This window comes from Capricornis sumatraensis, chromosome 5, assembly GCF_032405125.1.
Source record: "Capricornis sumatraensis isolate serow.1 chromosome 5, serow.2, whole genome shotgun sequence".
Taxonomy (NCBI): Eukaryota; Metazoa; Chordata; class Mammalia; order Artiodactyla; family Bovidae; genus Capricornis; species Capricornis sumatraensis.
Window position 1 is genome coordinate 80938454 of NC_091073.1, and position 27198 is coordinate 80965651.

Here is a 27198-nt window from a genome sequence, read left to right on the forward strand (position 1 = left end):
GAGTGCGAACCCTCAAGGCACTAAGTCTTATCTGGAAAGAGCGAAGACCACGTGCGCACCTGCAGACGCGCATTTGTGGGGAGCGGGCTGCTTGTGGTAAAGCCCCAAGTGCTTGGCTCCCTGAGACTTAGATGCGAATCGGGCATCCTCATTCAGAAATTCACCCTCCACCCCCCCGACCCGAGGAATTAAAATTTTCAAAGCTTTGCAAAGTACACACGGTGAGAAGCTGCGCTCACCGGTTTCCTTGACACCATTTCGACGCGGAGTGACCTCCACCTGGGACACAGAGAGGGAAGGGCGGCTGCAAGGGAGTGGCCCAGGTCAGAGTCGCCGGCGTGGCCTGGGGCGCCAGAGATCTCGAGTGACCAAGACTCCTGGATGACCGGAGGCACCTGGGACTGCAGACTGGTGGGGCTGCCAGGTTTCCGGGAATGGAGGGGTTCTCGGGGGGCACCGAGCTTGCGGTAGCGAAACAGGTGCCTGCCGCGGCGGCCGCGGGCTATGCGCCCCCGCACTCGACCCTGCAACACACGGCTTGGCGCGGGTCGGCGGAGCCGGGTCTGCGCCGGCCCGCCCCCGCTCCCCTCCCCGCAGCCGGCGCGCCGTTCCGGGGCGTGTCCTCGGCCGCCCGGCTTCTATATAGCGGCCGGCGCTCCCCCGACCGCCCAGATGCGAGCGCGGCAGCTATTCCACGCTGAGGGCCAGCCCTTGCCAGCCCCGCTCCTACAGCCTCGCTCAGCTCGCTGCCGCCCAGTCCCCGCGCCCCGCGGCCGGACGAGCATCCGGCCCCCGCGGCGGGCGCCATGCTGCGGGCACGCCCCGCGCTCTGGGCTGCGGCTCTGACCGCGCTGGCGTTGCTCCGCGGACCGCCGGCGGCACGAGCTGGGTCGGGCACGGTGGGCGCCGGCCCGGTGGTGCGCTGCGAGCCGTGCGACGCGCGTGCCGTTGCCCAGTGCGCGCCGCCGCCCCCCTCGCCCCCGTGCGCCGAGCTGGTGCGCGAGCCGGGCTGCGGTTGCTGTCTCACTTGCGCGCTGCGCGAGGGTCAGCCTTGCGGCGTCTACACCGAGCGCTGTGGCTCCGGCCTCCGCTGCCAGCCGCCGCCTGGCGATCCGCGCCCGCTACACGCGTTGTTGGACGGCCGCGGGCTCTGCGCCAACGCCAGCGCCGTCGGCCGCCTGAGCCCCTACCTGCTGCCCGCGCCACCCGCGCCAGGTGAGCTGCCCGCGCCAGATGCGCTGCCGAAGCGCACCCCTGGGCCAAGGCCAGAGGTGGTGCTACTTCGTAGCTCTTCCCGCCCCAAGGGTTGGTTGTACATGGGAAAGCTGAAGCCTCAAGACGCGAGGGCGCTTGCCGGAGGTACCCTCCCAGACCGGCCTTCTACTCTCTTCGTTCTTTGAGTTGCGCGTTCTTGTAAATTGTAAAACTCTTTCGGCGAAAACGGATTATAGATTCCCTGGGGAGGGAGGGAGCAGATTTGGAGGTTAGTGGTCAATGGAGAGGTCCTGGACGGAGGAGAGTCTCCGGCCATTCATGCAGGAGCCGCGCGGAAATGTGGGCGTGTACTGTGCGGCCCAATTCCGACTTGGGTTTCCCACGAACTAAGAACGAATGTGTCCGCGCAGACGATTCTTGCGGACCTAGAGGCGCAGGGGACGGGACCGGGTGCATTTGGACCGGGAATGTGGGCAGGCACGTTGTAGGAAATGGTACCTGGCTTTAAAAGTACTAAGATATGCACAGACCACAGTTTGCAAAGCGGTGTCCCGTCCAGGAGTGTCCCAAAACCAGGGAGGTGGGAACCGGGTATATCTTCTGCAGTCGGACAACCTGACGTTCAGAAAAAAGTGACTCTGAAGGTGGCAGGTGTTCCTCTAACTTTGAAGCATGCTTAGCCAGCCTCAGTCCTGTGAGTGAAGAAGTTTCCACATCGCTGAAGGCTGGGAGAAAAAGCCCCCACCTCCAACCTCCAGCTGGACAAAGCACAGTAGGCTAGCCTCCGCCCGCCCCAACATCCGTGGCTGGAAGGATGGAAGGCCCTTTCTAATTTCCCTCCGTGCAGGTTTCCTCTCCCAGGTGAGGCTATTTCCTTTCCAAAACCAGTGAAAAAGGTAAAATTACAACTGCCTAAAACATATACTGGCTATAGTAGACTGTTAGAATTCCTGGATGTGTTTGACACTCAGGGCAGTTGGGTCATTTGCTGTGTGAGTACTTCACTGTTACTGTGCATTTTTGGAAATTCAAAAAGTGATCTTAGAAGTTGTTACAGATATTACCGTTTGGGGCCAGACTTTAATAGGCATTATGATTACTGTCATAGGATCTCCATAGTATAGGTTGATGTAGTTTATTATAAAATTACATAAAGATCTAAGTGACTTCTCAAATTCACTTCAGCGGGGAGAAGTAAATTTAAGTCACAGTCAAAAGTTTAAGACGATTATCTGTGGCTTAAATGGAAGGGGTTTCTCTTTGTGCTTGTCAGCAGGCCTTAGAAAGAAACCAAAAGAAATTACTCAAGAGTTCTTGAAAAAGAAATGCAAATATATTTATTTACATATTCTTAGCATTCCCCTTTGGCCCAGTACTCCCTGAAAAGAGAAAACTAAGATGAAAGGAAATTGGAACCAAATTTAAAACTTACTGTATCGGATCTGAGCTTGATGAATTTGTGCTTTCCCAGACACTAGACCCTTTGGGAAATTTGCCACTTCTCTTCAAGGAACCGTTTCTTTTTCTGGGTGAGGAAATCAAAACCAGAGGGAATGGGGACTTCTCCAAACACCTCGGTGAGCATACCTGTCCAAAGAGCCTCCTGAAGAGAGCAGAGTACCTTTCAACCCTACTCAACCCTCCAGAAGCATTCTCCAAGCTAGAGCAAGGCATTTGCTCCTCAGAGCCCAGAGCCAGAAGTCTTGGCGGGCTTCCAGGAGGGTGAGCAGGCTGCCATCTCGATGGGTGTGTTCTCAGGAGGGTAGAGAACAGGTCAGCTGCAGCAGTACACTTGGCACCTCAGGTGTAGTAGACACAGGATCAGACAGTGAACTGAGCCCCACCTGGGAGGATAGCCTCAGGGCACTGCTTGTCAGAGTGAAACCATCCTATGACAGTGTCGTGGCTACATAGAACCAGACAAAAGGAAGGGGCTCTCTACTGGCCCTTCTCCCTGAACATCCCAGGTTCATCCAGGAAAAGAAATGGGCAGAGCATCCTGGCTCCACATCAGCTGTACATTTAGTCCGAGTCCTTGACATTCCAGTGATATTGTGGACATTCCAATGCCCATAACAAGTGTGTCTGCATTAGTTTGGTTACAGTCAGAGATCTGCAGGAAGGCTTCCTTTTCAAAGTGAAGCTCTTTGGAACAGAGGATTGTAAGCCTTGAGAGATGGAGATGTCCTTGTCCCCTCTGCTCCTGTGCAAAGGGGGTAGAAAGGACTCATCCAGGACAGTGCCCCAGGATGCACAGGGTCTGTGTAGCTTTCCTGAGTGTTCCAGACCCTACCTGGACAGTGAGTAAGAGTTGCAGCCGTGAACACCATATAGAACACTACCAGACAGGCCTCCTGAGTCCAGGTGCCTGAGGTAAAGCTGCTTTGCAGAGAATTCAGTTTCTCCATCTGAGCCCTTTACCTGGTACCGCTTAGGACAGGCTGGAATCAGAATCCCTAGGGCTTGCTGACTCCCAAGTGCCGCCATCACCCCAGTGCTTCTGATGCAGCAAGTCCAGGTGGGGCGAAGATACGCTTGTCCACAAGTCCCAAACCCAGGAGGCCCGCTCTGAAGTAGCCCTACCGGATTTCTGAATGGGCCTGAGCCTTCACTGACTCAGGTCTGCCCCGTCCTGGTGCAGGCTGAGAGATACGGGAAAGCTTAGAGCATGAAAAGCATTTTCTTGAGCAGCACATATGTTGTAGAAGCACATCACATTTAATTTTTAAAAGATGACTTCTTGAGGCCAAAGGAGTACCTTTCACCACTAATATTATGGAATGATACTTTACTGTGGTGCTTTTTCTAAACTTATTTGTAATTGTTGAATCACGTTTCCGTGTGGATCAGACTTGATCGAAATAGTAAGATTTTGAAAAGGCGGTCATCAAATATCAATGACCGTCAAATCTGTGCCTCCTTGTGTCTTTCAAGGAAATGGCAGTGAGTCAGAAGAAGACCAGAGCATGGGGAGCACGGAGAACCAGGCTCTCCCCACCACACGCCGGGTGCCCGACTCCAAATCCCACCTTGCCCACACCAAGATGGATGTCATCAAAAAAGGTCATGCCAAGGACAGCCAGCGCTACAAGGTTGACTACGAGTCTCAGAGCACAGACACCCAGAACTTCTCCTCCGAGTCCAAGCATGAGACAGAATACGTGAGAGCTTTTCCTCTTGCTGATGTGGGGGTGGGGCCACCTGGCCTGGGTCTCCAGAGATCACAGGGTCACCATTGACTCAAGAGCCCAGCAGTTACTCCGGTGGTCCTGCTGATGCACCGAGCAGCTGTGAGCCCCTCCTACAGAAGGGATATTGACCCTCCCCTGTGGCAGAGATCCCATGAGAATCAGTGTGCTGCTCTTCAGACCTCTGCTGGGCAGAGCAGTGTGTTCACAAAGCTGGCCTCTTTTTGTTCACTTGGCCTCTGAGTGTCCTGGCCTGTGTGCCCCTGTCCCAGTTCTATAGCTTGCCCTGGGGAATCATGAGAGAGACAGGGGGCTGTGGTTGGCATCTGCACGGGAACGGTGACAACTAAATCAGACAAAAGATACTCGAGGGGCACATGGTCAGTTCCCTGGGTGTTATGGGGTTTTATCAGACACAGGGTTCCCAGGTAACCCATGCCTCCTCCTCAGGGGCCCTGCCGCCGGGAAATGGAGGACACACTGAATGACCTCAAGTTCCTGAACACACTCAGCCCCAGGGCCATCCACATTCCCAACTGTGACAAGAAGGGCTTCTACAAGAAAAAGCAGGTGAGCACAATCCAAGCAACTTGCTCCTATCCCTCCTCCGCTGATCTGGACGAGGGAACAGGCTTCCACCTGAGTCCTCGGCTGCAGCCCCTGCTCCCGCCCCTGCCTCCCACCCACCACAGCCAAGACCTGAGGGGCTTCACATGAATGTCTTCTCACTGTCTGTGACTCCTTCCCAACCCACAAGCAGTGTAAGGCCTCCTGGGACCCCTTTACTAGCTGTGGAGGGCCCAGGACATGTTACCATTGCACCATGGAGGGACATTTTTCATCAGCAATTGTAGAGAATTCCCAAGAAGCCTGATGTAATGTCCTATGGCAGGAAGCTTCTTCTGCGTTCCCATGTCAGACCCTTGTACGCCCATGCCTTCCTGATGGTGCCCAGCTGTACAGGATCAGACACATGGGAGATGTGTTCATTTGAAGGCATAGGGAGTGCACCTGTGTAGATTTCAGATCATGTTCTAACAGCATCTCAACTGACTTTTTAGTGGGACAGCTCCTACCGCAGTACCTACAGAATTAATCACAGAACAGCACAGCCATGTTCAAAGTGTTGGTGGTAGTGGCCTCGATCAGAGGGCCCCATCCTGTTCAGTGATCACTGAACAGGTCTCTTTGGCCTTTTTGTATATTTCTATTAATCACTTATTCAGCAGACTTACCCTGAGAAGGTACCACATACACAGGGGCATTGTCATGCCTCCCCCATTCAGCAGAGACTTTGCAGGGCCAGCGGGGTCTAGTGTCCACTCCTGTGAAACCCTGAGGGACACAAAACCACCAGGTCCCCTCACTTTGTGGGGCACTCACATCCACCCATCATGGCCCCAGACACACACTGTGCACACAAGGCCTTGATCAGTTGTGCTTTCTGAGGGTAGCAGGGACTGCGCTGGGAAGCCATCCTGGGTGCTGACCACCTGCCCCATTGATAGGACCCCCAAGGTGGGGCCTCCCCAGGGCTCATTTAATCTGTGCTCTGCTTGCAGTGCCGCCCTTCCAAGGGCAGGAAGCGGGGTTTCTGCTGGTGTGTGGATAAGTATGGGCAGCCCCTCCCGGCCTTCAGCGTGAAGGGGAAAGGGGACGTGCACTGCCTCAGCACGGAGAGCAAGTAGACTGTGGCCACGTAAGTGCTGGGGACTGGCAGGGATCCGCGGGGGCTCAGGACCCGGCCCTGGTGGGAGGGACACCTGTAGATCCCAGGGGCTGGTGACCCAGCAGCTGCACTGGCCTGGAGGACAGTCCTACACACAAGACAGAGCTCTCAATCTGCCCAGACAAGAGCAGGAAAGAGGGCCTGTGGCCAGGTTGTCTAAGAGACACCTTGCATGCATGCTCCCACTAGGCTCTTCTGTCCATGGGATTTTCCAGGCAAGAATACTGGAATCGGTTGCCATTTCCTTCTCCAGGGAACCTGCCTAACCCAGGGATCGAACCCACATCTCTTGCATTTCCTGCATTGCAGCTGGAGTCTTTGCCACTGCACACCTGGGAGGAGACACTTTGCTTCATTTCAAAGAACTTACAACACTTAAACATTCTTACACATGCAGTGTAAGATTTCCAAAGTTAAGCTTTTCCCCCATGAGCCTCATGGTTCATTTAAGTACACATGAAAATTGTTTTCATCCAAAAGCACTTGTTGAAAGAATGAGTTTCTAAAAGATGGTAGCATTTTTTTTCTGATAAAATACATTACAGCTATCCTCAGTCAATGACTAGTATCATTTTAATATAGAGTTTACTTAAGTCTAATATGAATGGAGACGGGAATGGCAACCCACTCCAGTATTCTTGCCTGAGAAATCCCATGGACAGAAGAGCCTGGCGGGCTATACTCCATGGGATCGCAAGAGTTGGACATGATTTACTGACCAAAACACCAGCACCACCAAACATTGGCCTTGTCCTAATTATACTTTGTTTAGTGACACTCTTAAGAGCCACAGAAAAATCAGATCAATAAGATGAAAGTGTATCTGATTGTAGTATAATATACCGCTTTTAATGAAAGATCTTATCAAAGATTGGTAAGTATCGCTTAAAGCCCATGAGTCATACTTAACACTGCGCTATCATAGAACAAAACTCCTCAAGCAACAGGTACCAGCCCCAGGTTTTAGCAAGGATGGGAACAATGAACATGGTTTTGGTTTCACTTTTTGTTGAACTTTTGTTTTCAGGCTTTATGAAAGGTATTTCCTTTGCAAACTAGTGACTAGTTTTGACTTGTGATTTCCTTGATTTTTGAGCAAGTTCATTAATAAATGAATCATTTTCTTTAAAAAAAAATCTAATATGAAAATGAAATTTGAAACCATCGTGTGAAAGAATAAAATCATATTTCATTTTGTTTTCTTTTCATAACTGAGAGCTACTGGGAGAAAAAAGATAAATATATTTCATGGTCTCAAGTTAAATTTAAGTAAACAGAAGAAAATGTCATTTTTAGTGATCAGTTCTGTTTCCTTGCAAGTTAAAAAAAATAATTGTAATTTTAGGGCAACTATGTTAGTGGACATCGTGGGCATCTCATGGAGTTCTCTGCTTCATTAAAAAGTGCAGAGTGAGCCCCTGCTCTGCCAAATGTGTGGGTGTCATGCCTGATTATCCCAGGGTGGGCGTTGAGCCCTTTTGATTTTGGGGAGATTTATTTCAACACATTCCTTTTTCTTTCTGTTTTAGTTAATGTGGAGCTCAAATATGCCTTATTTTGCACAAAAGACTGCCAAGGACATGATCAGCAGCTGGCTACAGCCTCGACTTCTATTTCTTTTTGTGGTGAATTGATTTTTTTTTTTTAAACCAAAGTTTAGAAAGAGATGTTTGAAATGCCTAGTTTTCTTCCACATGGTGAACCTGGCATCTTTCCACTTTCCAGTAGTCAGTGAAACGCTGTTTGATTTTTCTCGTTGCTTCCTATAAAAGTACTTGTAAGCTCAAGCACGGTGGTGCAGCCGTAGCTCACACTGCCCTGGGACCCTCCCCACCTGTTCACCACAGCCAACCCTCCACTTCATGCCTTAGCAACGGGTGTTGCTCATGTAGACTCGCTTCGTCTCCACTTGTAAGACGAGACAAGGCCTCATCAAGAAGAGGAACGCCCTGTCCTTTAATGCCTACGCATCCCGACACACCCACCTGGGGCTACCCGGGCCACGGTCCCTGGACCAAGAAGATATTTTGTATCTCCAAGGGGCCTGAACTGCTTGGAAACAAGTGGAGAGAATCAAGTGGAATCTTGTTTGAAAAAAAAAAATGACAAGAATTTTCTAGGGAACTCTGGAAACCGACAAAGGCGGGGATTTCTGACCCTTCTTTGTCAGGCAGCTTTCTGAAGACGCGGGCTTTGCTGAAGCCCCATGGGGCAGGGGGGCAGGGCGACAGCCAGAGGCATCACAAGTCATAGCCTGACTCTCCAGATGACTGCGGAAAACAGTGTTTTCCTACTCAGCCGTTCAAGAGCAAGTTTATTCTTGAGGATAAGCTCCTTGAAGGCAAAAAAGGTTTCTTTTCATCTCTCCCCTTTTGTCCTCCTTGGCACAGTATAAAAAATAATCCTCCTGTATAACCTGGAAGACGAGTGGCTTGTTGGGGAGCCGGTCAGGGACACTGGGAGCACAGAGCATCGCCCTTGCTTGGTGCACTTGGACTTCCTCCTTTTCTTTCTAAGTCACAAGTACACACAGAGTACCCTCTTCCTGACTGCTCACAGTATATACGTCATCGTCCAAATATGATAGCACCTATACTAGATAATCCTAGATGAGATGTAAGCGTTGCTAGAGAATATAAACACAGCCACGACCGAAGGAGGGGGCTTGTGCACGAGGCTCAGCCAGTGTCCCAGGGGGCGCCCTCCCAAGTCTGCAGAAGAGCGGGGAGGGGTCCCTGGCCACCCCCCTGCAGCCTCTGGTTGGATCCACGCTGCACACAGCCCTCCTGGAGAACACAAAGGGATCTCAAAGATGTTCCGCCTACCTATTAGCTTTCCTTTATTTTTTTAATTAAGTTTTTGAGGAGAAAAAAAAGTATTTTTGAAAAGTTTGTCTTGCAATGTATTTATAAATAGTGAATAAAATTTTTACCATAAAGAAATCCCCCTTCCTCCAGTTTTTGTGTTACTAACAAACAGGAGGGCAATGGTGTTCCGGCTGTAGTTGGAACTTTCCAACTTTCCCTGCTTGCGTCTCTGGCAAGAGAACCCAAGGAGGCACCTCAGGGTTTTGCTGGTACCCATGGGGGCACTGGGTCATGTCTGCAGTGAGCCTCTGATTCTAAGAGGCCAGCTTATTGACCTGAGTGACCACCTGACCCTTGTGGCCTTTAGATGTATCCCCTGTTGTCCTGTCTGTCACCACTCCAGGCAGCCTTCATGGCTGAGCAGGAGAAGGCATGGAACACTCTGGAGCATTCGCCACACATCTTTTCCTGTGATCCGCTCAGCCAACCCCTCTCTGGTCTGGAGAAGGGAGTGGATGAGGCCAGAAAGGGATAGAAACCCCAGGAGACACTGGGTGGGGTTCCAGGGTCTCCATCCCCTCTCCGCAGCCTTGGAACAGTTGCCCCTTGTCACAGAGCCTCTTCAGGCAAAGTTCTGAGCCTGTGACTTCTGGGCATCAAAGGATGAAATGCACATCAAGGAATCTCCTGTTTAGAACCGTAACTGACCTGTTAGTAAAACATCTAAGGTGGGCCCTGCATCACAGAGCTGTGTGTGATGAGCAGAGAGCTCTGTGGGTGCTCTGGGCACCGGGGGTGTGGGAGGTGGTCCTGGGGACCTGGGGAGGAACCTGGCAGGCCCTTTGGAGCCACCATGAGCCGTGAGCTGCCCAGGATGCTGACTGTATAAGCCCTCTGGGCTTGTCTTCCTGGAAGCCCCCAAGTCATGTGCCCTTTCTTATCCTCATTCTCCACCTCCTTCCACATCTGTGGTCACCTTTTCTTCCAAATGTTCTCCTGCCACGTCCAGTAAGCACATGAATTGCACCCACCTGGTTCTGCCCATACCTTCCCTTCCTTGGTCACCTAGGTAGACCTTCCACCCTCAGGCTTCAGCTCTCACCAGCCCTGAGTGCAGGTCCCCAGCCACCAACCCCAAGGGCACAAGGAAATGAGTGATGGGGCTCTCTACTCACCAAGGCCAAGGCCAAGCGGTTGCTATGACAACACCTTACCAGGATTCAACCAGAAAATGAACACACTAGGAAAATCTCAATCACTGATGCTGACATGGGTGTCATGAAACAGGGCTTCTCTGATGAGGCAACCTGTCCAGAGTCATTTTCTTATGTGGTCCAAACTTGAACCAACAGTACTTGTACAGAAACTTAGCAGAAAGGCCTAATTGGAATGTGCCCAGAGACCACTAGGACATTTTAAACTGAAATAACCTCTGTAGAAAGGAATATTATGCCACTACTAGAATGTTTTCGATGTTAACAAGACATAAAAATGCTCATGGTGAGGTAAAGGAAAAGCAGAATGCAATTACTTTCTGTATACACACATACACACACACAACTGAATGGAAATACACCCAGATGGTAACCTGGTTATACTTTGAATGTAGATAATGTCCTTATTTTGTTTCTATTTCATTACAATTTCAACAACTTCCATAGTGAACAGGAATGAATTCCTTTTATTTACCGAAGTATCCTGCTGGGGTGTGGGGGAGGGGCAGCCCACTGCCCAGGAAGGCATCTGTTCCCAAAATTAGGGGTAAGGTGTCTGCCCCCGTGGCCATCTCAGGCTCCCACTCCCACAACCCCAGCCCAGCCACACCCCCAGCACTGAGAATGGCCTGGCCTCCTCTTCCAGCCCCACGTTCCACCAGTCATGTCCACGTTTTCTATCCTGGAACCGTATGTATGCAGAGAACAAAACACAGGATCACTGCTCTTGTAGAGAAACATAGTAAACGAGACAAAGCAAGTGGGCCGTGCCGCTGGTGGGGAGTGAGTGCAGGGGAGCCCAGGGGGAGGAGTAAGGCCCAAGGCATCATTGCTGCTGGTTTCCCTTCCCTTCCCTTCCCTTCCAGCTTAGGTCCTTGGACTCCGTAACCAATAGAAACTGGTAAGAGGCCCGATGAGAAGTTCAGGCTAGGGCTCCTGCTGCAGCACCAGGGTGTGAGAGCAAGTAACAGGGGTCCTTGCTGCCTTCCTGAGACGGGTCAGAGGAGGGGGTGCGCCTGCCCCTTGAATGGGGTAAGGTTAGGGGCCGATAGGCGGGCTGGAGGGGTGGCTTAGGTGGTCCGGCCACCCCCTTGGTGTGCAGGGATCATGCGCAGTCCCCCACTTTTGCTCCCAGAACCTCAGAAATGGCAGTTGGGTTTTGGCCTTTTTGTATTCTGTTCAGTCACTCAGTCATTTCTGACTCTTTGCGACACCATGGACTGCAGCACGCCAGGCTTACCTGTCCTTCACCATCTCCCGGAGCTTGCTCAAACTCATGTCCGTTGAGTTGATGATGACATCCAACCATCTCATCCTCTGTCGTCCCCTTCTCCTCCTGCCTTCATGCTTTCCCAGCTTCAGGGTCTTTTCCAATGAGTCAGCTCTTCGCATCAGGTGGCCAAAGTATTGAAGCTTCACTTCAGCATCAGTCCTTCCAATTCAGGATTGATTTCCTTTAGTATTGACTGGTTTGATCTCCTTGCAGTCCAAGGAACCCTCCAGTCTTCTCCAGCACCACAGTTCAAAGGCATCAATTCTTCGGTGCTCAGCCTTCTTTATGGTCCAACTCTCACACCCATACATGACTACTGGAAAAACCACAGCTTTGACTAGACGGACCTTTGTTTTCAAAGTGATGTCTCTGGTTTTTTTTTTTTTTTAATTTTTTTCTTTTTTTTTTAATTTTAAAATCTTTAATTCTTACATGTGTTCCCAAACATGAACCCCCCTCCCCTCCCTCCCCATAACATCTCAGTGGGTCATCCCCATGCACCAACCCCAAGCAAGCTGCAAATAGAACTACCTTATGACCCAGCAATCCCACTGCTGGGCATACACACTGAGGAAACCAGAATTGAAAGAGACACATGTACCCCAATGTTCATCGCAGCACTGTTTATAATAGCCAGGACATGGAAACAACCTAGATGTCCATCAGCAGATGAATGGATAAGAAAGCTGTGGTACATATACACAATGGAGTATTACTCAGCCATTAAAAGGAATTCATTTGAATCCGTTCTGATGAGATGGATGAAACTGGAGCCGATTATACAGAGTGAAGTAAGCCAGAAAGGAAAACACCAATACAGTATACTAACACATATATATGGAATTTAGAAAGATAGCAATGACGACCCTGTATGCAAGACAGGAAAAAAGACACAGCTGTGTATAAAGGACTTTTGATGTCTCTGGTTTTTAGTACGCTCAGTTTGTCGGAGCTTTTCTTCAAGGAGCAAGTGTCTTTTAACATCATGGCTGCAGTCACCATCCGCAGTGATCTGGAGCCCAGGAAAATAAAGTCTGTCCCTATTTCCATTTTTTACCATCTATTTGCCATGGGGTGATGGAACCAGATGCCATGATCTTAGTTTTTTGAAATGTTGAAATTTAAGCCAGCTTTTTCTCTCTCCTATTTCACCGCCATCAAGAGGCTCTTTAGTTTCTCTTCGCTTTCTGCCGTTAGCGTGATATCATCTTCATATCTGAGGTTATTGATATTTCCCCTGGCAATCTCGGTTCCAGCTTGTGATTTATCTTTAATTTCTTTTAAAGCTATTTTGTAGTTTTCAGAATGCAAATTTTGTATTTCTTTTGTTAAATATACTACTAAGTATTTTATTCTTGTTGGTACTATTGTGAGTGAAATTTTCTTAATTTCATTTTTTGATTGTTGCAAGCAATTAATTTTTATGTATTGACTCTGTATCATTTATTAGTTCTAATAATCTTTTAGTGGATTCTTTAGAATTTTTTGTGTATAAGATCATGTCATCTTCAAACAGACACAGCTCTACTTCTTCCTATATCTAGATGCCTTATATTTCTTTCTCTTGCCTAACTTACCTGACTAGCACCTCCAGCACAATGTAAGCAAAGTCATGAGTGCAGACATACTTGTCTTGTTTCTGACTTTAGGGGAAAAGCATATAGACTTTCACCATTAACCATGACATCAGCTGTGGTGTTTTCCAAGATGCCTTTTGTCCACTTGAAGAAGTTTCCTTCTATTCCTAGTTGGTCGAGAGTTTTTATCATGAAAGGATGTTAGATATTATCAAATACTTTTTCTGAGCCTATTGAGATGATCTGTGGGGGCTTTTTATTTTATTTGTACTGTTTATTACATTGGTTGATTTTAGGATGTTAAAACAACCATGCCTTCCTGAGGTAAATCCCACTTGATTATGGTGAATGATTATTCTAACATGTTGTTGGACTTAGTTTGCTAGTATTTTGTTGAGAATTTTTGTGCCCATAGTCACAGGAGATTTGGGGCTGTAGTTTTCTCTTCTTGTGATGTCTTTGTCTGGAATGGAATCAAGGTAAAACTTTTATGACTGTAGGCTCATAAAATGAATTGAGAAGTGTTCTCCCATCTTCTAACTTTTGGACGAGTTTGTAAAGAATTTGTAGACTTTAAACATTTAGTAGAATTCTTCAAAGAAGCCATCTGGGTCTGGGCTTTTATTAATGGGCAGTTTTTTCTTTTCCTAATTGAATCATTTCACTTGTTACAGGTCTGATCAGATAGTCTAATTCTTCTTGTGTCAGCTTGGGTAGTTCGTGCGTTTCTAAACTGTTTCCATTTCATCTCAGTAATCCAGTTTGTCAGTGTGCAGTCCTTCACGGTATTGCTTTACAACCCTTTTTGTTTTTTGTATGATCAGTGGTGAGGCCGCCTCTTTCACTTCTGATTCTACTCACTGGAGTCTTTTTTCTTGGTCAGAAGAGCTGACAATTTGTCAATCATGCAGATCTTCTCAAAGAACAAGTTTTGATTTCACTGATTTTTCTCAGTTGATTTTCTTTTCTCCATTTATTCATTTATTTCCCTCTAATCTTTATTATTTCCTTGCTTCTGCTAGATTTAGATTTGGTTTCACTTTCCTTTTCCATTGTCCTAAAGTTTTTTGAGACTTTTTTTCTTAATAGGGGCATGTCCAGCTGTAAATTTCCTTCTAAGCGCTGCTCTAGCTGCCTCAGATTTGAGGGAGTCCCAAGCTCAGGAAGTAGGGACGTGTTATCCCAGTTTAGACCCATAGAGTCAAAAGCATGAAAACCAGGGAGAGGTTCCATTCGTACCTTCTTCCTCTGCTGGCTGTGAGGCTAAGAGCAGCAGCACTCCAGAACTGACGCACCCACAGAAGCCATCCTGTTAATAATGCTTATGGCCTGGATCAGACATGGAAGAGTTTCCAAACACATCTGGGGCAGAGGTCCTTCTGTCCCGCCAAGGAGCTGTCCCCAGAGCCAGTGCCCCCAGACACCTGTGTGCACCCGTGGGACTTGCTGTTGTGACTACGTTCTCCACACATGGGTGCACAGCTTCTACCAGTGAACAGAGAGAGCTGCCCCCTGACCCAAGGGAGCTGCTGAGAGGTTGCTGGAGAATCAGGTGGACGCAACAACAAGAAAAGATAGGTAAGGGGCACTGAAATCGTGAAGGACACTTAACTCAGACTCCCTCACAAATGCCCATCAACTCCTGATTCGTTTGAGAGAAACTGGAGCTAGAAATATGAGACACGGTGGCAGGTTATGACCGATCCATGAGAGCATGTTCAAAAGCCTTGGGACTGGACAGGGCTGGGCCCCCGCATCCAAGACCATATTGATACTTCTGTAGTTTAACTGATACTTTCAATTAACCACCTAAGCAAGGTGGATGAAAGCCCCCAACTTCGGTTGAGATGAGGACCTCTGTAGGCACTGCTGTGATGGTACCTTCAAGTTTAGAGTTGAGTCCTTTTAGTTTTGCCCAGAAGATACCTCCCACATGTCATGGGAAGGGAAGACCACCTTCCCCCAGCTCTGCTCCTGAGTCAGGCCCTCAAGCTGGGTCCTACAGGGGTTTCATGAGGGCTGAAGTGCTGAGAATGCTGCCATTGCCGTCGTGGGATAATGGTGACCACGATGCTGTACACTTTTACCAGGGTGGGATGAGGCTATCTTTGGTTGACTCACATCAGACTGACTGGTACAGTTTAAATGATGAGTCTGAGAGCTGAGTTCACAGGGAGCCCTGGGGACTGGGCAGAGGAAGGGAGCAGACATGGGGTCAGACAGTGAAGGGGCAGACCCAAGATGGGGAGCCCAGATCAGGGAGGGACCTGGTGGGATCCACTAGGAGGGATGAGATGTCCATCCAGAGGAGACAAGGAAGGAGCAGTCAGCAGGGCAGGCAGGAATGAGGAAGGGGCAGTGTCAGGAAAAGCAAGCCGAGAACAGTTAAAGAAAGAGAGAAATCCACAAAACAGAGGACTCGCGCTGTGAGCTCAGGGCTTAGTCAGGCAAACAGCGGGGCCAACGGTGCCGTCATGGAGGACACCACTGGAGCCTGAAGAGGACAGGGTCGGGCAGAGTCAGAGAACAGACAGGCGAGGGGGAGGTTAAGGAAGTGATTCTATCTTGCACTGAAAATGGGAGAAACCCTGGCCTGTTTTCAAGAGGAAGGGGAAGAGCAAGTGGAGAGCTTAGGGCTTGCAGAGGGAGGGGTGCCCTGGGCAGTGGGGTAGGCAGAGCAAACCTGCCAGCTGTGGGTACAAGAAGCCTGCAGACTCTAATCACCAACGCTGCACAAGGAAGGGGCAGGATGGAGGACGGAAGGAACTCAGGAAGGAAGAAGACGTTATGTTCAACCAATGTCCACAACAGTAGCAATGTTCCAGGGTGGGACATTTATTCCATGTTTACACTGTGTTCCCATGTTTGACAATATATCCAGTGCATATTTTAACATTTAATGACATCATCACATGTAGCTTTGACTACATAATCAACATTTAAGTTTCCCTGCCAATTTACGCTAAACATGGTAAATAAAGTAAATCATTCTTACATGCAGCTTAAACATCCTCCATTGAATCACTTGAAAAATATCATTGCTACTTGCTAGGCAATATTTTCCTATGCTCTTCAAGACAGAAGCATGAACCCCTGAAGAGCTAAAATGCAAGTATTTACATACAACATGATGGGAAGCGTTTCATGATATATAAATTAATATAACACAAGTTACTGTGTAGAAAAAATAAATTTATGGTGAATAAATAAACTACAAGTAATATGTGGAGTATAAAAAAGTAATTCCTACATATATATACATATACATCTCTCTATATAAAAGTGTGTGTGTATTTCAGAGTATAAATATACTATGTACTTAAATATTTCATGTGCAGGAATTCAATCATATTGCATCTGTTTTCAGTTCTGTAAGTTAAAATACTGTTGGCATTGGGGGTCCCCTCTGATGGCCACAGACCCCAAGATCCTCTTCCCACTCCAAGGGTAGACACACCAACAGAGCCCAGGCTCTCCCTCCAGCGACGTCTCACACTGCAAAGAGAAGGATCAAGGTCAAGAGCAGCCCCAATGAAGCTGAGGGGGAGGGGAAATTCCGTGCTGCCCAGCTGAGAACCAACTGTGAGCAACCCAGCTCCCCAAACTGGCTGTGACCATGACTGAGGGCAAAGCCTACATCACAATGGAGACAAAGATCGAGTGCCTGGTGCAACTGGTGCAATAAGGACGTCGGGTGTGTGTTGAATGGTATAGCATGTGTGCAACTGTTTGCTTCACAGCCCATACATCAGAGCTGCTGAGCCCAGAGGGAGCCTGTCCATGCATGGCAGACCTTCTCTGACAAATTCCTCATCTGTTACGAAGCACTTCCTGGTCCTCAGTTTCCTCCAGAAATACTCACAGAATCTGGGCTTCACTGAGTCTGAAAGCGCTCTTCAAAATTAGGTCTTGGTTTGTTAATCTCATTTATTATCCAAGAAACAATGCTATTGTATTGAATTATAAAGCTCATTTACTTTCCTTTATAGGGAGAAAAATGTGAGAGATGTCGAAACAGATCATCGTTTTCCTAAGTAGAGTTGTCCCCTTTCTCTCTATTATGGTGAGAAACTGAGATCCTGAGGGGCCTGTGAAGGTCCCCACCTGCTCATACTTGCTGGAATAACGCTCAGCCCAGGACCCCTGAGTCTAGCGGCCCCCACTGACGGTAAGCACCGAGATGATCTTCCGGCTCCCAGGGGCTAGTGGCTCTAGTCCCAGAGAAATTAGTCTACATGACATGATCAGTTATGGGGCTTCACAGCGCTTACTTGGAGCTGGACACCCTGTTCACTGAAAGACTGGCTTAGCAGACGTGTGAGTAGCAGGGGCCATCCTGTGAGGATGCACATACCTGTTTGCTGTGATAGAATCCATTCTTGTTGCAGTTTGGCAGATAAAATTTATAAAGTTTGTCTCCTGCCTTCTGCTGCTCCCTGGCTAATCTGTCCAGCACTTTGTAGAGTTCTCGCTGGCAGGGCTCCTAAAAGGATAAATTGACATTGGGATAAAGGACAGGGTACTGTCAGCCTCAAGTGGAGGTGGGGAGTGAGTGCAGAAGGTTTTATGTGGGCTCTGAGCACAGGCCTGGACCCGCCTTCCCTGGGCCTCACTCTCTCACCTGTAGAAAGAGGTGGGTAATCTCTGTCCTAAATTGTTAACATAAAAGATGGGAACCCCATGCCCTCCCTCCTGAACATTCGCTAAGCACCTAAAGGAGTCAAGAGCATCACTAACCCCATGAGCTCTCTGACTCTCCTGCCTCCCCTCCCCACCATGGATAATTCTGCCACCAGTCATCTGGGCACAACTTTGTGAGTGGAGGACTTAGTAGCAGAGACTTCTAAATTTTGTACAACTTTCCTCTACAAGGTTAGTTCACATAAGCCAAATTCATTGAGGATTAAGGCATTCATTTGAACAATCTGAAATAAGGATGAACTTTTCCCTATTGTTATCATTTCCAGATGAAACTCTGAAGTGCCTAGAAAACAGTTCCATCCTCCACTGTTTGACGATGCATGTTTGCAGAAGTGATTTTTGGGTTCACAAATGAACCGTCACTCCAACTTTGATTCTTCGTCGCCCTCAAGTGGTAGAACTGAAAACAGACACCAATTAAGATGCTACCTGGAGTTTGTGTTTAAGGGGGACAGAGTTTTCATTTGGGAAGATAAAAAGGCAAAATAATGTGAACATACTTAAAGCCACTAGACTTTGTACTTTAAGATGGTTAAAGGGCTAACTTTTATGTTATGAATATTTTAACACAATTTCTTAAAAGTGGGGAGAAAGATGCAACAGGAGAAGATAAGAACAGCTTAGTGCTCTTTAGACACTGCTAGTCTGACACCCTTATTTTAGAGATGAGCTCAGAGACATGAAGTAATGCATCTAAAGTTGCACAGCATGGACTGCATTTTCTTTCTATCCAGCAGGTTCCTTTGTTGAAACTGAGGAATGTCTGCTAGGCTTTGGGGGAAGTATGTGCTTATCGCCAGGGCTCAGGACCAAACTGGCAGAGCCCAGCAGGTTCAAGCTAGAGGTTCCACCTGCTTCAAGGGTCTCACCTTCCACTTCTTGACGTCACTGATGTCAAGAGCCTTCAAGCTCTCATAATTACTGATGGCATTCCAGAGGATGGGCAGGTCCTCACTGGACTCGGTCATCAAGTGGAAATTGTCCAGAAGCTGCTCCTGAGTTATCTCTGAGCTCTCCGGGGACGCATTCTCTGGGCTGGTGGTGTCTTTTGTATCTGAAAATGGAAAAACAAAATCCCATGAGCCCCCCTCACGGAAGCATCTGCACTTGTGACCCCCTGAAGTTGCTTCCCTTCCCACAAAACCAAACAGGGACAGGATGGTCATACTGACCCAGAGTTTTGCCTACTTCCTCTTTAAATGAACTTTTAGTGGTTTCTGGGTAGAGGGGTAACCCAACAGCAATACCAAAGGCAAGAGTGCCCTGTGATTCTGCTTCTAATGTAGCCAAATGCACATTTGTCAAAGCCTGGGAAGAGCCCTGAGAAAGCCATGGATTACAGTTCAATATTCTTGCCTGGAGAATCCCATGGACAGAGGAGCCTGGTGGGCTATAGCCCATGGGGTTACAAGAGTCAGACACGACTTAGTGACTAAACCACAATTCAGATCTTCACCCCATCCTCTTCTTTCCCGTCCATAAAATGGGCATTTTAGTAATTCCCTATGAACAGGTGGTAGGGTTCATCCAGAGGTGGGGTCTACACTGCAGTTCTACTCTCTTCTTTTCCAGGGACTCTGCCTTCCCACAGTCAAAGTGATTTCTTTACAACCCTGGGAAGAGGAGAGAGGGTCACCAGATTTCATGCAGGGGGTCCTAAGGTTTGGGTTTGGTACATGGACAGAATGATGGAGAACTGGATCTCTTGTGGGACTGCCCTGGAGTGGGGTGCCCTATCCTTTGAGGGCCATGGAGATGACTCCATTTCATTGACTCTGAAGGCAGAGAACCAGAATAAAAACCGTGTCCCCTCCAGCAGATCCCCATCAGGACAAAGAGCCACAGAAAGGCTCCAAGAATCACAGAACCACATTGGACACGCAGCTGCCAGGACAGGGAGGTAAGGAGAGAGGGTAGAGAAGCGGGTATTTCCTCTGCTTCTCACTACAAATAAATCACTGCTAAATTCGGGAAAGCTCTAATTGTCAAGTTCTGGGCAGGTGGCACACACATCAAACACCGTTTTTCTATGGCAGTGAACACAAGTACCTAAACTTTCTCATTTTGTTCTGTAAACATCTGGTAAGCACATAATGGTCTGCACAGGACGTATATTACAAAGGACATTCCAAACACTTCCCAGGAGGCCAGCAGGATGGGCTCCCACTGCAGGCCTTTAGGAAAATGGCAAAGAGGAGAGCCAGGGGCACCTGGAGTGGCACCCACTGCCTGGGCATCCCCATGGCCTCCCTCCTTTCTCATGTCCAGGTTTCTATAGGTCAGTGGGCTGCCAAGGGGGCTCTGGGCTCCCTCCCCAACTCTCTCACCAAGTTGTGTGTGTCCTCCCTAATCCTGAGCGCCCCTGCAGGACCACACAATAGGGTTCATCTAGGCGACTTAATATCCTTTCCCCTTCCACGCTTTGGCTGCAAGCTCTGAGCCTGGCCGGGTTTGCTTTCTGCTGGCTTTGGTGGAGCACCCTTCCCTGCCTTGCCGGAGCCTCCTACCGCATCTGTCCCAGGGGAGGAACCCAGGGGAGGAGACGGTGGTACCTGTGGCCTCATCGCTGGGCGTGGTCATGCAGGCGCCCTGGCCTCGGGTGAGGGCGTGCAGGGGCCTCGGCTCCCCCGGGAGGGCGCGGCAGCTGAGCCCGCGAGCGCAGCGAGCAGTAGCCACGCCGCATGCAGCTCCGAGAGGCAGGGCGCACATCGGGCAGCAGCCGCAGCCCGCGGACCGGGTGAGTTCCGGGCAAGAGGCGGGCACGGGCGGGCAGAGCGCCAGCCTCTCGGCGGAGCAAGGCGCACAGCGCCAGGGTTGGGGAGCGCCGACCGTCGCGCCGAGCTGAACGGCCAGCGATAGCAGAAGCGGCCAGGCTCGGACAGCAAGGACTTCGGGCATCTCCAGCGGTGGGTGGCAGACAGGAACCGGCGCTCGCTGGACGGTAGGGGCGGCTCGGTTGGCGGATGCTGCCTGAGTGGTGGCGGTGGCTCAGGAGCGGTGGCCGATGCTCGCTGAGCACCGCGTGCGCCTTTTGAAGGGCGCGGGCTGGGCCACCTCAACCAGGGATTAATGATTGGCAGCGCCGCGTGCTCGAGGGCAGTGTTCAAAATAAGTTTGTTTTGTTTGTACGTGCACAGCCCTGCGCAAACCGTGGGTGGAAGGAGCGCAAACGGTCCACGTTTCAGACTGTGTTTGTCCTGTTGTTAAGGTTCAGACCTGGAGCCAAAGTGCAATTCCAGCCAGGAGCGCACAGCCATGTGAAGAAGGATGGCGCTTGCTTGTTTTGTTCAAGGGACCTCTTCAGGTTGAGCCTGTCAGTGCTCCCTGGACGACCTAGGGAAAGCAGGAGAGATGAGCTGGACAAGGCCAGCCCACTGGTCAATTTTCAAGTAGGGAAATCAAGGCCGGGGAAGAGGAAGGAGCGCTTTGAACCTAAGTCTCTAAAAGCCTTGTTTCTCAGTAGCAAAGCTGGAACTGTTTCTGCTTCTGCAGGAAAAAGACCAACAGGCCCCTCAGTTGCTGCCTTGAGAGCCTGTCTCGAGAGCCTGTCTCAGGAGGAAAGAAGGAAGGAAAGGGACAATACCTCCCAGGGCTGATGCCAAGCTCTGCAGTCTCACCATAGCCCCCAAAGCCCAGTTAACAGAGCTTCCAGAGAGTAGAGGGACTCGGAGCCATTAAGAGAAGGGCTTAATGGTGGTCCAGTGGTTAAGACTCTGCACTTGCATTGCAGAGGGCACCTGTTCTGTCCCTGTTTGGGGAACTAAATTCCTACATACCACATGGTGTGGCCAAAAAATAATAATAACAATAATAAGTTAAAAAAAGAGAGAGAGATAGAGAGACAGGGCCGAGGCTAACGAACTGAGGGCAGACCCCAGTTTCCTCTGTCTTTCAGCCTCAGATCAGATTTTTATCAGGAATCGATGATCATGGCTTTCTCTTTTGTTAAACTTCCTGTCTCTAGATATCCTCTTAGATGGAAAGAAAAATGTCACTGTAGCTTCCGAGACAGTGAGAAACGGGCCTGCTCCCATCCAGACACCAGGCACTCTCTCTGGCACCCAGTCCTCGGAAACCAGGTAGCTATTGACAAGAAAAAGGCAGTTCTATATTTACTGAGAGAGAAAAATCTCCAAGGTCTGTAAGATTAGGCAAGTAAAATTTCCAAGTCAAGTAAAAATAGGAAGGCACAGAATATGCTATTGTTTGTGCACAAACAAGTAAAGTGAAGGTATGTGCCATTGTGGTTTTAAATGTATGGACTATTTTAAGAAGAATGTGTAAGAAATTGGCCTGCCTTGCAGGGGAAGGTGTGAAATTAGGCGACTAAGGAAGAGACTGGTCTTCCCTTCACACTCTTTTTTTAGCCCTCTGGATTCACATTCTAAATACTACATTCTTTGGTATAATCAGGTTCTTACATTATCAGTTATATTATCTATCTCAGGAATCTTGCGTGCTAAATCACTTCAGTCCTGTCCAAATCTGTGCAACCCCATGAACTATAGCCCACCAGGTTCCTCTTTCCATTAGGTTCTCCAGGCAAGAATACTTGAGTGGTTTGCTGTTTCCTTCTCTAAGGGCATCATCCCAACCCAGGGATCGAATCCATACCTCTTATATCTACCTGCATTGGCAAGCAGGTTCTTTACCACCAGCACCACCTGGGAAGCCCCATCTCAAGAAGAACCGAGTTAAAATTAATTTACTAGATCTTTTTCCAGCCACTCACTGGCTCTGTGGCCCTCACCAAGTTACTTGCCTTGTGTTCTGCCTCTATGTATCAATAAACTGTCACACACACACACACACACACACACACACACACACACTTCTCCTTGCCCCCAGCATCTCCTCAGCAACAATAAAATTAAGGTTGGTGGGGGAAAAAATTGCAATTGGAAGTTCACAGTCATTTTGGTCATATTTTTAGTTTCTGGTTCAGGAGCTGACAACAGTTCTGAGTTTTATAAGATTATTTTTGAGGTGAGTTCCTAAAGGATTTTATTTCCCCCAAAGAATCTGTGCTCTGAATTTTCTCTCTGACCTCCTCAATGTAGAATCAGGGTACCTACTTGAAACCTATTTCCAAAGCAGGATTAGAAACACAGACACTGAGAGCGGACATGTGGACGCAGTGGGGAAGGTGGGATGAACTGGGAGGCTGGGGTAACAGGACCCTGCTATAAAGGACAGGAAGCTCAGCTTGGTGCTCTGTGATGACTAGAGGGATAGGATGTTGGTAGGGTGGGAGGGAGATCCAAAAGGGAGGGGATATATGTACGCATATGGCTGATTCACTTCATTGTACAACAGAAACTAACACGACATTGTAAAGCTATTATATTCCTTCTTTTTTTAAAGAAATGTTTTCTTAATGACACACATGAAAGAGAATCATACAGTAATATCTGGGGCCTGCCTACTGTGTGCCTGGCAGCTTGCCAGCCCTGGACAGTTCACCCAGTTGTGCATTTGCCCAGTGAGATCCCTCCCTCCCTCTCTGAGGTCTCAGTCACCCTGCACGTAGTGGAAATTCCTCTCTTGGCTGATCAATTTCCCAAACATTTCCCTGGCTTGCCTCATAGCCACAGTAAACCAAATGGCCATTGACCCAGAGAGAGAGGTCTCCCTGCTCCCGACTCCATCAATACGAATGGACAGGGCCCTTCCTCGAGGCCTGTGCAGGCCATTTGTCCCTCTGTCCTGTGAGGATGAGCTGCCCTCCCCTGGCAGGTCGAGAGGTGGCTGCTCCTGTGCTCATTTCTGGGTGCATCCTGGATGCCAGGTCCCGCTGCCCACTAGCCAGCATCCACAGCCAGGACAGGCCTTCCATGCCCCCTGTGGTCAGAGTCCCAGAGTCTGGCCTCTGTTAGCATGAGGAGGCACTCCTGCCAGAGGCCCTGAGGTATAGAGTGGGCCAGAAAGGGAACCCCTCCTTAAGTGTTATAGCCTTGGAACCTCAACCCTGGCCAGTAGGCCAGGCATTTGCATCTTCTCAGCCCTGCAAACCCCTACTCATTTTCCAGGCTTAAGGTCTCACCTCCCCACACCCATGGAAAAAAAAGAAAATTACTGTCATATCTTCATGACTTTCTTCTTGCTGTTCTCCATACTCAAATTTTCCTCACGCTACCACCCACATGTCCCTATCACCCTCATCTTCATGGCATTAGTCCTGCTCTTCCTGACACCCAGAACTCCTTCCTGCCCCTTTTCCATCCTCCAGGGCCCACCTGAAGCTCCTCTCCCCTGAGAAGCTTTCTGGGCAGCTCCCAGGTGAAATGAACTGCCCCCCTCTGCACTTCCAAAGAGTGTGACAGTGGGTTACAGGGATACCAAAAAGCTACATAAATCTGCATTTAGCTGTGTGCCTCCTGCCAGACTGGGTGGGCAGGGGACAGGCTCCCAGAGGCCCCTGCCCCATCCATACCTGGGACACTAATAGATGGCCCAGCCCATCATCCCAAGGACTGTAGAATCCAACAGCCGGGCTCAACTGGAGGCAGAGCATGGAGAGCAGGGTGTGGTGGGGAAATGGGGAGCTGGGACTTCCTGTACATGCACTGTGTGTCCCTGGCACCAAGCTGTGCTTGCCAGAGTTGGCAGGGGTCCTCCCCAGGAGCCCTACAGGTAGGGCTTATCGCACCAGCAGGAAGGAAGCCTCCTTTGCCCAAATCAAAGCTGGTACCCTTCATGCCAAACCACATAGAGACATTTGATGTAAGGACGGGTCAATACTGTCTGTGCCTGCAAGGGCAACTGGGAGTGTATCTGGGGGGGCGGGGGACAAGGGTGAAAAGCAGCTTTAGGGGTACATGTGAGAAGTTTTCAGAGCTGGCTGTGAAATTTGTATTTTATCAATTAGGCAAAATGCCAAAGATGCCTTGCAGTCCCCTTCCCTACCCGCCATTGTAAATTTTCTGCCTGCAGAGGAAAGGAAACCACTGCTCCCACTGCAGAAAAGCAAAGGAGCTCACATAATCCGGGCAGTCTTTCCAAGTGGGCCCAGGAGATAGGACCTGAATGGGGCTGCACACAGCATCTTTGCTGATCATTCCATAATGATTTACAGCACACCATCTCTGGTTGCAGCTCCAAGAACCCATCTCTGAGAGTTTCATCAGCAGGCACGGGAGCCCCCCAGCAAGCCCACCTGTGCTGACACCTTGAATTTCATGTCCACCATATTGTGTAACCTCACTGGGCCTCAGTTTCCTTGTCTGCAAAATGGGGATAATGCAGAGGCTGGCAGAGTCAGCCCTGAACAAACGTAAGCTGTCACCACCACCACCACCAAATGTAAGCTGGCCGCAGCGTGTATTCATAGAGCAGAAGCTGGGTACTCCCCGGATGATGAAAATGTGTGGGGCCTTCCGTCACCCACTGTTTCCAGTTCTGCCTTCACACCGCGTGCTGCTTACTCACCAGCAGCCGGAAAATTGGGCAATCCCTGCTTTGAAAAACAATGCAAAGATCAAGGGCAAAGCCAGGCTTTCAAAGGGAGAGAGCACTGAAATCCAGGGGATCCTTGAAGGGAAGTTGTTTTTAACCTGGGGGAAAAAAACAAAAAGATGTTCTGTTGTGTTCCCAATCGATCGACACACCGAATGATGTAAATCTTGCAAATGCCTGGCCTGCTGGCCAGCTCCTAAGCGATGAAGGGCACCGCTCCACAGACTGAGGACGAGTCTACTCCCCCAGCTAGTCAAAGTGGAAAAGTAAACCTTGCTCTTGTCACGTCGACACAGCCCAGATCCCAAACACAGGAGCACAAACAGAGTGCCCGGGCAGGGCCAGTGCCCAGGGGGCCCACAGAAAGACCAGGGTTTACTCTGCTGTGGCAGGCCACTCATCCTGCATTCCCATTTGGGGTGCCACTGGAGCTGCAACACAAGTGCCAGGCACATGGGCGGTGTTCAAGGGTGATCACTCCCCACCCTCCTCCTGCACCAGGAGCCTCAGTCGTGGTCTAGACTGGCCTCACATCACCTGAGTCTGGATAAAAATGCTTATTCTCAGGCCTCACCCAGACACTAACTCAGAACCTCTGTGGTTTTCACAAGCTCTCCAGAGGACCCTGAGGCTCACTAAAGTTTGACGGCAAGGGTTTAGAAGACTCCCCGCATCCCACTCCCATTCAAAATCACCCCATGAGAAGCTAGGAATGGAAAGTTCTGGGGAAGAGGCAAAGGATAGAACGCTGCTGGAAGCGGGTGAGGTGGGCTGCATGGGGCTATGGAGAGATCTTGGAAGGACCCAACAGACCTGAGCCCTCTTGGTCTCAGTTCTACTGCTCAGCGCAGACAAGCTGTGTGAGTCATTTCCAACAAGACTTCACTGCCCTGTGTACAAAGGAAGAGTCTGCCCCAGACCCCTCCATGAGCTGTGGGAAATCGGTAGCCTCTCCGCTACATTGGGCATCATATTGTGTGGTTAAGCGTTGATGGTCATTTCTTGGTGATGAGGCCTGTGGTTACATAGATGGATAAAGTGTCCATGACTTCTATGGGTAGGACAGACTGCTGCACCCGACTGGCCCCATGACATCCCTCAGTAGGTCTGCCTCCCCAGTTGTCCACACAAAGACCTTAATATGTCTATGGGCCCATCAGTCAACCTCAGACATTCAGGATCCCCCTCACCAAACCCCGTCCAACCAGCCCAAGGGCAGCAGGACCTCTCCCACACACACAATGTGGCAACAATGTAGTGTTTTACTCACGCCTGCCAGGCATGAGGTTGCTCAACTCTGCTAATTCTCTGACCTGGGCAAAGGGCAGGGACCCTGGGCAGAAAAGTAGGCGATGGCCTCCTACATTACAACCTCTAGCAGTTACCGCACCAAGTGTGTACATCCCCGGGGGAGGGGTCTCAGCCACATTAGAGAGTGAACATCTGTGGATGCCTTTACTAGGCGTAAATAAGTGTTCTTTTGCTCCACACCATCTTCATCAGTTGGTATTGTCAATATCTGGATTTGGGTCATTCTGATAGTTGTGTGGTTGTATCTCTTTGTCATAATTTTCATTTTCCGGATGAAATGTGAAGCATTTTTTTCATGTGCTCAGTTACCATCTGTTTTTCTTCTTTGTGGATGTGTCTTGTAAGGCCTTTGACCATTATTAATGAAGATGTTTTCTTATTTTTAGGTTTTAAGGGTTCTTTTAGCATTTTATCTAACAGTCCTTTATTAGATTTGTCTTTTGCAAATATATTCTCTCAGTCTGTGGGTTTTCTCCTCATTCTCTTGACATTTACTTTCTCAGATCCAAAGTTTTTAATTTTATTGAAGTATAGCTTATGAATTTTTGTTTTCATGTATCATGTTTTTAGTGTTGTATCTGAAAAAGCCATCACCAAATCCAAGGTCATCCAGGTTTTCTCCTAGGTCATCTTCTAAGAATTTATAGTTTTACATTTTACATTTAGTTCTGTAATCCATTTTGAGTTAATATTTGCAAAGAATGTAAACCTGTGTCTAGATTTTTTTT

The 27198-nt window shown here is 49.1% G+C and overlaps 2 protein-coding genes across 2 annotated transcripts; one reads left to right on the forward strand and one right to left on the reverse strand.

The window, feature by feature from the left end:
• The first annotated feature begins 806 nt into the window (after window positions 1-806).
• IGFBP3 (insulin like growth factor binding protein 3) lies at window positions 807-9061 on the forward strand. The gene is made up of 5 exons (XM_068972549.1): window positions 807-1215; window positions 4150-4376; window positions 4854-4973; window positions 5966-6102; window positions 7662-9061. The coding sequence occupies exons 1-4, from the start codon at window positions 807-809 to the stop codon at window positions 6089-6091; spliced, it is 882 nt and encodes a 293-aa protein (XP_068828650.1). The 3' UTR covers window positions 6092-6102; window positions 7662-9061.
• A 6776-nt stretch (window positions 9062-15837) lies between these two features.
• On the reverse strand, window positions 15838-20689 carry IGFBP1 (insulin like growth factor binding protein 1). Its single transcript, XM_068972539.1, has 4 exons — window positions 20257-20689; window positions 18574-18758; window positions 17358-17486; window positions 15838-16498 (listed from the first exon to the last, which is right to left on the reverse strand). The coding sequence occupies exons 1-4, from the start codon at window positions 20600-20602 to the stop codon at window positions 16367-16369; spliced, it is 792 nt and encodes a 263-aa protein (XP_068828640.1). The 5' UTR covers window positions 20603-20689; the 3' UTR covers window positions 15838-16366.
• Between the last annotated feature and the right edge of the window lie 6509 nt (window positions 20690-27198).

Excerpts from the sequence above, each read along its gene's own strand:
- IGFBP3 (XM_068972549.1), top strand. The coding sequence starts at position 807 with ATGCTGCGGGCACGCCCCGCGCTCTGGGCTGCGGCTCTGACCGCGCTG. Across the intron at positions 4,377-4,853 it reads CCAAGCATGAGACAGAATAC|GGGCCCTGCCGCCGGGAAAT; the intron begins GTGAGAGCTTTT and ends CCTCCTCCTCAG. Across the intron at positions 4,974-5,965 it reads GCTTCTACAAGAAAAAGCAG|TGCCGCCCTTCCAAGGGCAG; the intron begins GTGAGCACAATC and ends CTCTGCTTGCAG.
- IGFBP1 (XM_068972539.1), bottom strand. The coding sequence starts at position 20,602 with ATGCCCGAAGTCCTTGCTGTCCGAGCCTGGCCGCTTCTGCTATCGCTG. Across the intron at positions 17,487-18,573 it reads GTGACGTCAAGAAGTGGAAG|GAGCCCTGCCAGCGAGAACT; the intron begins GTGAGACCCTTG and ends TTATCCTTTTAG. Across the intron at positions 16,499-17,357 it reads GATTCTATCACAGCAAACAG|TGTGAGACGTCGCTGGAGGG; the intron begins GTATGTGCATCC and ends TTCTCTTTGCAG.